At 38.5% G+C, this 12,342-nt stretch overlaps 1 protein-coding gene across 1 annotated transcript in view; it reads left to right on the forward strand.

The window, feature by feature from the left end:
* LOC114141046 (inactive dipeptidyl peptidase 10) overlaps positions 1-12,342 on the forward strand; it is a 48,936-nt gene that overhangs the window by 19,332 nt on the left and 17,262 nt on the right. Inside the window, exons 5-9 of the mRNA XM_028011451.1 lie at positions 595-666; positions 6,864-6,916; positions 7,485-7,566; positions 9,293-9,413; positions 10,029-10,183. Coding sequence (XP_027867252.1) covers positions 595-666; positions 6,864-6,916; positions 7,485-7,566; positions 9,293-9,413; positions 10,029-10,183 — 483 coding nt within the window. The remainder of the gene's footprint in view (positions 1-594; positions 667-6,863; positions 6,917-7,484; positions 7,567-9,292; positions 9,414-10,028; positions 10,184-12,342) is intronic.

Here is a 12,342-nt window from a genome sequence, read left to right on the forward strand (position 1 = left end):
CATAACAACTGTAACATTCAATATTTAGCAGTTAGTTTTGCAATTTCCCGTCTATTAAAAGAGTGTCCCTCAGATTAATTTGACTCCCTGCTATGTTTTATCTATTATCTCCTCGTTAGTACAGTGGTGAGTATCCCCACCTGTCACGTGGGAGACCGGGGTTCGATTCCCCTCTTGAAAATGAGATCTAGATCTCAACGGGGTTTACCTGATTAAATAAAGGAATGTTGGGAGTGAAATTACCGTAATAATCCAATATCGGCTGGAAAGCACAACGTCTCCCCTTTCAGAAACCATTGGAACTTTTCAGATAGCACAAAGTATAGTGGAGATACGGTACTGCAAATTGTCGTTGCCGAAACGTTCAGTCTGGAAGGGCATTATAAACTATATAAAAACTACTGCTAAATTAACGCCGTATAATGTTTTAACAGAATCTGACTTCAAAATTGCACACAGATGGGTGAAAGTATAGAAAAAAGTCATTTTCATTGTACTGTTTTACTTATTTTTTAAATCTTGTTTTACTATTCTTACATGATAAAATGGGGCAAAAAGTTTCTGAATTTCTTCTAATTCTGCCTTTTTCTGCAGGACCTGACCTCATCTAAATTCCAGGTGTCTGCAGACAAGAGGTTTGTCCTCTTGGCGTATAACATTCGACCGGTAAGTTTGATATCGCCAGCAAAGTGGCCTCTGATAGACTCTATGCTTCATTATTGAGTGCTTTGCATTCAGAATACATCCACAGCCATAAATCTTCCACAAATATTAAAGACAAGTGATTCCTCGCTAACAAAGCTCCACACGTCTTGACAGGCCACTTGTGGCTGTTGAACAAAGGTGACGTGTAATTTCTATCAAACAACACAGAGAAGCTGCAAGAGCATGAAGGACAAGGTTGAGGAGAGGTTGTGTGTGTGTGTGTGTGTGTGTGTGTGTCTGTGTGTGTGTGTGTGGGTGTGTGTGTGTGTGAGCTCTGTTTCTGCAGCTGCAGCAGTCTGTAACACCCACCCTCCAAATGACTGGGATAACATATGAGGAGTTGAATATTTAAACTGGCTCCTTGCAGTGGGTAGAGAGGAAGGAGAGATCGCTGTGAAGTGTTTAGCAGAAGAGGTGCAAAGAAGTGAAAGAGGGGGATCAAAGAAGAGGTAAAGTTGGAGCTGCGGTAATGAAATAACCCTGCCTGTTCAGTGGGGAATTTTAATAAGAACATGCAGAGCCTCACAATCGCAGGTGGTTTTAGATAAGGCGAAGAAAAACTAGATCTTTACTTCAGTTTACCACCACTTGTAACTCCTCACCTCGCAAATTCCCACATAGTTGCAAGTTGTTTGCTCAAAGGGAAGACAAGCTGTGTTATGTGCAAGTAATCAGAGGTGGTGGAGATCCAAATTAGAGGGAAATGACAGTCCTCGGTGCAATTTCCCCCACATTTTTATTAAAAACCTGCAAGAAGATTCCTCCTGCCCTCATTTGTTCTGCCTCACAGTCTCCTGTATCTCTCTGGGTTTCCTTTTTTTTCCTTCCCCCGACTAATCACTGCGTATCAGATTTTCCCTGTGTGTGGGGAACGAATGAGCCTGTTGCTGTGTTACTGCATTCATCACAAAACACAGAGCTTCCATACTAACTGAATTATTGAACGTTTATGCGTACATTCAATCTGTTTTTCACAAATCTACAAAAGGAAACGGGCTCAGATATTTGGGACTCTACTTGGCTGATTTATAACAAGTCATTACCATATTTCCTTTGATATCAGCACGATTTTTTTTTCTTCTTCTTCTTCTGCAAACTCAAGGATATAAGCACACAATATTATGAGCTTGGGTGCACATAACCTGGAAGCATTCTGTTTGCTCAGAAAATGGGGGATTTGCATTTTGTGTTTGTGAATCCTCCATTCCTCTGTCTGTCTCCAGCTGTCTCCCCATCTCTCCTCCTTCATTTTCCTCACTCTCGCTCACTTTTCTTTTCTTTTTTTTTATATCTCTGGGGGGGGATTTATGCTGACTGAAGCATTTTATGCCAAGCACCGTTTCTGCCGTTCGGAAGAGGAGCGGCGGAGAATGCAAGAGGAAAAACAGAAAGCAGTGCATTCAGGGCGGCGGCGGGAGCACGATAAATGGGATACGGTCCACTTGCCCTTAGACACGCTGCCCATTTACAATCAATTGGGATGTTTATCAAAGACGGCCAGAGATGCAAGAAGGAGAAGAGGTGCGAGGAAGAGTGTGAAGTTAAAAGGCTTCACTGGATTTCTTAAAGGCTCAGAAGGGTTTGCAGGGGTGGCGCCTGCTGGGTTGAAAATAAATAGATTTTGTTAAAATAAAAGAGAATGTGTAGAAGCTACTTAGGGATTTTGACACAAAGCAACAAGACCAAGCAGATTACCTGCAGGGAAATGTCTCTCATCGAAGCCTGTTTGATTTAGGCCACTTTGTTTTCAGCGTTGAGTTGTGTGGGAGTAGAGAATATGGAAACAGGAGAGGGACGCTGCAGAAGCCTCATACCATGAGTTTTATATTTTGTCACATTTACAACCACAAACTTTGGTTTATTTTATTGCACTGTAAAAACAGTCCAGTGTCTACTGCAAATATCTTAAAATGAGAAAAAAATAACTTACAGATACATTTTCAGCAAGAAATAGGAGCTTGTTTTAAGTAAATAGTTTCTTAATCTTATTGACATAAAAAAATAGTTAGAAGTGAAATAGTCTGCCAGTGGAAGAAGACATTTTTTCCATATTATAAGTTAAAATGTCTTGCTATATAACGAGCACTTTCTCATCAATATTAAGGAATTATTGAATCATCTTGCTGAAGAGTTACTTGCAAATTAGTTTTGTCTTATTTCAGGTTTACCAAGATATTTGCACTAGAAACTAGACCAAAAATACTTGGTGAGATCTTTTTGTTTTTGCATGGTAGGTTTTTTAGTAGTAGGCCAGAAAATACAATCTTAGCACACAGTTGCACTGCAAAAACTCAGGATCTTACCAAGAATGATGGTCTATTCTTTTTCTACAGGACAAAACTAACTTTAAAATAACTTTTTAACAATATAAACAGCTTGTTTTAAGTCAATAAAGCAAAAAGTACTAGTTCCACTGGGAGTTTCTTCCATCCAAAATAGGAAAAATGTCTTTTTACAAGTGAAAAAACAGTAAGACGAACTAGTATTTAAAAAAAATCTATATCCAAAAATAATTTACTTTAAACAAGCTCCTATATCTTGCTGAGAAGTTACTTGGAAGTTTGTTTTGTCTCATTTCAAGTCTAAGATACTAGACCAAAAATACTTGGTAAGATTCTGTGTTTTGCAGTGTGGGAATGGGGTGGAAACTTTTTTTTATACATAATAAAATCTGAATGTGTTGTTTGCATTTAGCTAACCTGAGTGAATATTTTGTGGAAGCACCAGCTGGTCTCCTGAGGTATGTCTCTGCTTATGTAGAAACAACATTTTCTGGCAACTTTTCTTAACAAAGTAGCTCGATCTCAGACAAATTGTATGAATAACATTCATAAATAATCAATTTACAAACCTTGACAAAGACTCTCAGTTAGAGTGATGTCTGAAATTTCACTAGTTTGATCTAAATCCTTCCATGTTTTATATTTTTGTCCTTTTAAATGTCAAACCCCGGTCCCAGGGTTTTACAGCCGTTTTCCAGGAGTGCTTAGTTTTCTGTATTTTCATAAAGTCTTTTATGAGTATTTTTATCATGTTGTTCTTTTTACTTTTACTTGAGTAATTTTATTATGAAGTATTTCTGCTCTTACTTGAGTAACATTTCTGGATTCTCAACCTATTCATCCATCCATCCATCTGTTAGTAACACTGAATTTTGTCTTGTGGTAACAATTCAGGCTGAAGTCGCATAAAGCTGATGAAGACATTGCTAATATTTCAACAAAACATGACATTGACTCAGAGGGCTAAATAGAAATGCAAAACCCACTCTGGGGATTTAAACTTATAATAATAATGCACCACTTTCTGTTTGTCGATTACTTAAAATCCAACACATTAAAGTTTTTGGTTGTAACTTGACAAAATGTAGAAAAGACCCAGCAGTGTGAATACTTCTGCAAAGCCCTGCAGGTGTTTCTAAATGATGGGGAGACATTTTTTAGTGGATGATATTTTTTAAGGATTTAATGCACTGAACTGCAGCCTGCCAGGATTGTGCAGAAATAAAACACGATGGGAGTTGTGTCTGCTCTCTGCAGCAAACAGTGATGGGTGCTGCTGTTGTATTAAAGGCTGCATTGCTATAGGAAAATGCTTGTGATGCAAGAACAATGTAGAGTAGAAAGGAAGCTATTATCTCCGTATTGTGAATTGTACAATAGCTCCAGATATCTGTGCTTATTCAAAGCCTATTGTGATCTCGCCTCGTATCCTTCGTCACATTGCCCTGCGACGTCTTCAGAGTGCTTAATCTGTGTGTAGTCCCCCTCTCCTATGTTTTGGCAGCACCCTGGATGCGAGTAGTAAAGCGGGGGGCTGACAGACACGGCGAAGTGGAGGATTTATGATTTGTTCCTGGCATTCACATTAGGATTCTCTTTGCCTCTCCAAGACAGATGCTCCCTTTCTCCCTTTCTGTTTATCACACATGCAGCCACAATAACGCAGTGACTGCCAGAGGCCTCCTGCTGGTAAATTGGAATCAGAATCTCAAGGTTTCTAAACAAATGATAAACAGCTGATTGAACACAATGCTGATGGCACTTCTGTGTGCCCTTTAATTTCCTGTCTCACTTTTCCTCTCTTTTTTTTCTTCAAGTTTGACCAGATGATGCCGTTTTTCATCTTGCAAGAAAGCTTCCTTCCTCCCTATAGTAACTCCTGCCCTCCATCCTACAACTTTTACCCCGCAATCAAACTTCAGTCTCATTTAGAGGCTGCCTCCGAATGGATTTCTTCTTTCTTTTATACCTCTGTGCCTTAGCCGCCAAGGCCATGCATTTTCTAACAATGTTGTAGAAAATCCAATTTCACTGCTAAGTGCGCTGCATAGAGGATGTGACATTTAATTTCTGTTGGGGCTGGTTTTCCAAAGTGCCGCATGTCCCAGAGGCCAGCGAGCAACGCCGCCGCCTCAACCCCTTTGACTGAAAAACAGAGGAAAATAGTGGAAATCAATGCATCACCTCCAGTTGATTTGATGATCTTTAGATCAGCAGAGAAAAAATAACAGATTCAAGTGCACAAATTCATTGATTCAGTTTCATAGTCATCCCTTTCAGCGTGTTAATTTAATCATTCGCAGCCACTGATGCTTGTGTCAGAGCTGCCAGCCACGATGCAATTCAACGAGAGGAACATTGGCCATAATGATGCTCTTTAATCAGAATGCCCTTTTATTTTTTATTCTCTTGTCATGTCATGTCTTTAATTTTTTATCTTTCAGTCCCAAGGGTGCAAATTTCTTCTATTCACTTGCAATCAGAGTAATGATGAAATGTGAATGTAACTTCTTTGAGCGTGTTCATGGTGAGTTAGGCGTAAAGAAGCGATTGTCTCACTAACAGGCAAATCCGGGTTAAAACACCTGATTCAGTTCTTATAAGGAGTTCTCTAAATTATGTGTTCTGCACCGTTTTTTTCCTGATAAAGCAGCGATCAGTGTGCCGGAACAAATCATCTTATTGGTAGATGGAGCTTATCAGATCTAATTTGATTTTTTAAATGCTGCCAACATTTCAAGCCAAGGTTAAGTCCTGCAAAATGAAAGCCTTCCTGTTATCTATTGTTCACCAACTTCACAAAACATCCCAGACAAGGTTACTCATAATTGATGTTTTCTGCTTCACACTTCAAAAATTCAGGTATGAAGCAATTCAGAATAGAAAAGTATGAAATCAGAGTCTATCTGTGTTGATTCCAGCCTGAATGAACAAATTCAGAATAGCTAGTTTCACCCACTGACAGAAAATCGCTAACTTTGAGTCTTCTTTCCACAGTAACAACTTTCACACTGAAGAGTGTTGTGATTTGTGAAAATAAGCAATATCAGTCACTCAGTGCATCTCTACTTTTGAGGGCATTTGCAATGTGAACCATTCAATGTTGGGAAAACCTTTGCTAATTGGCTACTGTGTTAACAGCAGAGCTAATTTTTCACTTAGCTCTGTAGTGTTTTTAAGTTTCAAAATGTTTAAGTGCACTTAGCTTCACCTAAATTAATTTTTCCACTTAAATTCTACATCACAAATTTTTAGTTTAGTAAACCTTCAGTTGAATAAAGTTCAACATCTGTGTTGAAATTTTGATTATCGACTCTTCAGAATTCCTCATGCATTTTGCTGTTTATATTTGTGCTCTTATTTTGAAGTCTGTTTACGTAATAGTTTTATTTCCTTTCCTCACATTCTCATTTTTTTAAAAAGAAACTTTGAGAAAGTGACAAGGATACAAAAAACAAACAAATAAGCTATAGCCTAAAGAAAAATATCTAACATGTTGAGTCATTGACACATGGAGGGTGTAAACAAGGTGGAAATTAGCACTTTAGCATTAGCTTCCACTCATTACTATGTATGTGTAGCTCTTTAGCTTTAGCAGGTCTTATATATTTGATTAGCACTTTAGCATTAGCTTCCACTAATTACTATGTTGGTGTAGTGCTTCAGCATTAGTGGAACTTATGTTTAGTGATTTAGGGTTAGCACAACTAACTTTTTAGTTAGCAGGTTAGAACTAGCTTGCTTTAGAATAAATTTAGAAGATTGTAAGAATGCCAAACCCTTCATGTTGGTGTGCAGGAGCATGTGATCTAAAATGTGAGTGTTTTCACCTATGTGCGACACACCTCTGTGCATGATATCCTCTACCTCTTTCAGGTGTTTTCTCAGTCCTTCACAGCCTCCTATGCTATCTACGGTGTGGCTAATGGGTAGGTGGAACTGTGATTGCCAAAATGCATGGGATGCACGGGGCATGAGCATTAACAAAGCAAGCAGATCTGTAGTTTGATTTGAAAAAAAAAATGTCCCCCTCAAAGTGCGTCTCATCGAGTCATGCATTTGTCTGTTAGTGTGCTTTCCAGGTTCCATCAACAAACATATCGTACGGTTTGCGCAGTATTGTACCTTTGATGTCGCTGCCTGAGATTTTTTTTAAGCAGTATGAGTGGAAGAACTTTTATGATGTGGCTTTGGGTGATGCCGGAAACTTCAGAGCGACGTTAAGGATTTTAAGAAAAGTCAGTGCCTGAGTTTGCCTTGGAAGATGTTTGCCAGCCTGAGAAGAATGTAAATATGAAAGAAGAGAATTGCTCCCAGTCCTGCATGAGCCAACCCCACACTCAGTTTCATTTTCCCTCTCTGCATCTCGCTCTTTTGTCCTGTCAGTACTGCTACTTTCTCAAGGGCAGGGCATGGACGGAGTTTAGAGGGCTTCAAGCAGGACAGCTGTCCCGAAAGACAGTGGGTTATGTCAGCTTTTCTTTATGTGTGTTCCAGGGATCTGCTGGAGCTCAGCCCTCCCGACAGGGAGACGACAGAGTTGCAGTACGCTTCTTGGGGACCCCAGGGTAATCAGCTGGTAAGCAAGACGCTTACTTATTCACCAGATAAATGTGCTGCTGTCTCCACTAACTATAACCAGCAATGTGATTAGGAGCTTGCCCCACCTAACTATCATATCGTCCTCTATTTGACACATTTTCATCATAACATCAGTGATATTTAGAGAGAGGAACTGGAGCTGCAGTCATTCATGTACCTCTGTTGTAAATAGCTTTTTGCAGCGACGTCAGTGTTCATCTGGACTGCATTAGCTGCCAAGTAAAGATGTATTGGCTCTGAGCTCTGTTTGTGCTGGCCAATGACTCATTCATACTTGGTAGGCATTCACCAGTCCAATCAGGCAGCCAGCTGCGAAGTCTGCAACCTTGCAGTCTTTGACAATAAATTGGCTACGTTCACACAGCAGGCAAATGCGACCCAATTCTGCTTTTTTCCCCCAAATGTGACCCATATTTTACTTTTTCACCGCAGTCTGAACGGGCCAATTCCTTCAAAAAATCCAATCTGTGCCACACTCACATGTGGAACTAAATCGTATCCGATTGTTTTCAACGCATCAGCAGTCTGAACGGTCATATCAGATTTTATTCAATTTTTACGTTATTGATGTGAGACGTGCATTATAATTCTACACCAGAACAAGCCATATAAATATATGAATCAGACATAATCAATGGATGAAAACTTATGAAACTTCTGATTATACACTTGTGAATCTGTCAAAAGCTGCGTTTCCATTAAAGATATGCGCAAATCTTTCTCTATAGTCTGATCATGTTGAAAAAACACAATTTTGTAATTGCGTTGTTAATAAGAATTTAAATTAAAATCACATGAAAATAATCTTGTTCGCGCAATATAACATTAAAACTCATGGCAGCTTTGATGTAAATAGTAACATGAGATATATTCATAATTCAGCCTTGATGATAGTCTCATCATTTATTCAGGCATTGGAACTACAAGCTACGTGTGCAGCATTTTGGTGAAGTTGTAGTCCGCGATTTTACAGAAGAGATTCAATACTTTCGAATGAAACATAACTTTATATGAACTGTGAGATGCTGTGAGAACTCTGTTGGAGCCGGATGCGCAATGTCTTAAAAAAAACAAAAAACGAACCATCATCCTCCTAACACTTCGTCTTCTTCGTCCTTTTCTTCAGTAGTAGTAACATCCGGGTGTTGATCATGTGACTCCTGTGATACTGAAAAAGGCTCATCCCAACGCTAAAACGTTTTTATTTAAAAAAAAAGTGAGTTTTTTCGAAATTGGCGTCATTCCATCAGGCAAATTTATTTCCATATTTTCAGTTTGCGCAATTTTACGGTCAACGGAGGCAGCGAGTGAAGCGCAATCCCACCACTCTTGGCTTTGACTACACACCTAAACATACTCCCCTACAGAAATTGCTCTCAAAACGCCATTACTATTAGCTGTTACTTCTTTTTATTAGCTCCATTTGTTTTTGCTGTGATCTAACGACGATACTCCCATTGCTGAATAAACTCTAAAGTCGATCCATAAACGGCTCCGTTCATTATTACTTCCGTAAACAGTGCTCTGCTGTGTGACGTCAACGTTCTTCTTCTGCGCATGCGGATCGCTTTGGAGCCGTAAACCTTTCACGGTCAGATTTAATTAGCAGTATGGACAATCAGGCAGAAAAAATATCGGATTTCACTGAATTTTTTAAAAAATTTTTTAATGAATGTAGCTTTTGTTTGTGCCCAATTTGCCAGGCCTTTGTGTTTGACGGAGACATCTACTACAAGGCCAGCGTGCTGAGAGACTCGCTGCGTCTCACGTCCACCGACGAGGACCAGAAGGTGCTGAACGGACTCTCCGACTGGACCTACGAAGGTACGACGTCTCCAAATGTCAGCAACAACTGCTCTTTTAGCCACCGTGAGGCTATTTGTGGAGTGTTAGCGTACTGTAATATTTTGTTCGGATTTGCAAAAACGTCTTACAGAAAAAAAAATTAGACAGAACACTAATTTATTAAATTTGATAATATTGCTCATCTTTAACAATTCAAAGTTTTCTAAAGATTAAATATTGTAAATCTAATTATAATCATATCCTTAATACTATGTTCACAAAATGAAATGGAGAGGAAAAAAAACCCTAGTTAAAAAACGTATTCATTTTCTTTTTGTTAAAAAGTGCATTCTTTTACTTTACCTATTTATGTATATATGTATTTACATATAGATATTTACTTTATTTATTCTACTTTGTAGATTGCAAGACCTTAACACCAAGTCTGTGGTTATTCTTTATTTTTATTATCGCATCGTGATGTTTGTCATTGTGTTAAATATCCTCTATGTATGTTAATGTTACTTATTTGAAATATAGTGAAAAATACAAAACGTATAAAGGTATGACCATTTAAAGAATCAGACTGATCACAATTACAAGTAAAACCACTTTACTTAACTCTTTGCAAAACTTGTGTTCCTCCAAATACAGAGGAGGTGCTTCTGACATATGCTGCCCACTGGTGGTCTATGGACGGTGCCCGGCTTGCATATCTCCGCATCAACAACTCTGTGACACCTGTGATGGAAATACCTCACTTCCTGGGAGGCCTCTACCCTTCCAATATGATTTTTCCGTACCCAAAGGTAAATATACTGTGTTGAAATGAGTCACGCCAGCAGCTCCTTGGGGATACGTTGAGGCTGTAACACTGCTTTTAGCACAATGCTAACGTCAGCATTAGCATAACGCTGCTCTTTAGCCAGCTGACGTAAAGTACTCCTTCCTCCTGAGTTTTTTCAGATTTTGTCATGTCAAAAGCCACAAATTTCAGCATCTTGTATTATGATTTTATGTAGAAACCTACTAAGGTTTGCAAAAATGTGCACCGAAAGGAAAATTATCTATTGATTTAAAAAATATTTACAAATACAAAGCTAAAAGAAATTTTTTTTTATAATACTGAATACGTGAAAATAATCCTTTCAAGTGTTCAATCTATGATTTTTCTGCAGAATAAAAAAAAATAAAACATTTTTTACTACTTTATTTGTTTGATTTAAACATGTTTCAAATTATTTTCTTGGCCCACAAGGACTTTTTTTATTTTTGGCTCACGTAGGGCCAGACAATAAATCAATGACGACATATATTGCAGTAGACACGTGATCAATATCCATAGATCTGACACAATATTCAATATAGAAAATATTCACTGAACTCTGATCCAGAACTTTCTAAGCTAGATTGGTGGAATCAACTAATCTCTCACTCTCTGGTTACCTAGCAACTCACTCACTCCTTGGTTACCTAGCAACGACCTGTTGAGTAACTGCAGGCAGTAGTTTAAGGTTTTGCTACTGAGCTTAAAAATTAAAAAAACTGTGGCATGGATTGAAAACTGTGGATAAAACAGAGGGTCGGGCCCGCTAGTTTGGCAGTATTTCGCTTATTTAAAACAAAAAAACGAATCTGTAATTATCAGAGGTGGGGACTCGAGTCACATGACTTGGACTCGAGTCAGACTCGAGTCGTTAAAATCACGACTTGAGACTTGACTTGAAAAAATGCTCAAAGACTCGGACTTGACTTTGACTTTCATGCCATTGACTTGGGACTTGACTCGACTTGAAGCTGTTTACTTGAAAAGACTTGATATTTTTTACTCAGTCTTAAAATTTAAAACACATTATTTATAAAGTGGCGTCATTAATTAATGTCACTCATTCCGTATCAATATGCGCAGACCGTCACTATGGTTTTCCTCTCTCCTTATGTATGTTTGTGTACGTAGCTGCAGCACAACCAATCAAATTAACAGGATTTGGACGTTTAAAAAAACGCGGCAAAGCTACAGAGCTCAGGGAACGAAATACGAAATAACTGCTCGAATATGCTTCTGCGAGTAATTTCTTTTGGCTACGTAGGTTATGAACTTTCGACTAAAAAACGAACTGCAACTTGTAAAACATGCAAGAAGAGAATATCGGATGGAGATGCCACGACGTCCAACTTTGTCCGGCATTTGAAGCTTCACAAAGATCGGTAGGTGGCGCTTTTCTTTTGCTGTAAGATAGCTGACTTTAGCTAACTTCGTGTTAGCATGTGTACTCCGGGTTAAATTGGTGATTATTTACCATAAATCCGGTCCTTCAAATGCCTCCACAAATAATGTGCACCGTGTTAGCTCAGGAAGCCGGTGGATAGTGAGCGGGGCTCCGGAACAGAAAGCAGATTCTGGACCTGAACACAGGGAACAGAGTCTCTCTGTCCCATCATGATGATGAGCCGGGTCTAGTATCATCTAAGGATGGTTGGTGTATTTGAAGACATCTACGTTGGGAAATTATATTGACAATATATTGTTTTGACAGGTCAGAGAAAAGAGGAAAAAACTGCTGTTCTGGTTCTTTGTATTGTGCTGTGGAAATGTCAGCATTTTCGTCTTTTTTTATTGAATATCAAGTTTAACAGAACTGGGCAATAAAGTGGTCCAATTTAAAGATGTTTTTTATACTTTGTGTTCAGCTACACATGTTCTATCATTTGAGATAAATACATATTTTAAAACGAACAAATGGTCTATTATTTGAATTTTTTGTATAATTGCAAATTATAAAAATAAAATAAAATAAAAACGACTCGAAATGACTTGAAATTAAAGGTTCCTGACTTGAGAATTGACTCGACTTTTGCCTGTCTTTACTTGAGACTTGACTCGGACTTGAGGACAAAGACTTGAGACTTACTTGAGACTTGCAACACAGTAACTTGGTCACACCTCTGGTAATTATCAATAAACAGT

Source organism: Xiphophorus couchianus, chromosome 24 (genome assembly GCF_001444195.1).
Source record: "Xiphophorus couchianus chromosome 24, X_couchianus-1.0, whole genome shotgun sequence".
Taxonomy (NCBI): Eukaryota; Metazoa; Chordata; class Actinopteri; order Cyprinodontiformes; family Poeciliidae; genus Xiphophorus; species Xiphophorus couchianus.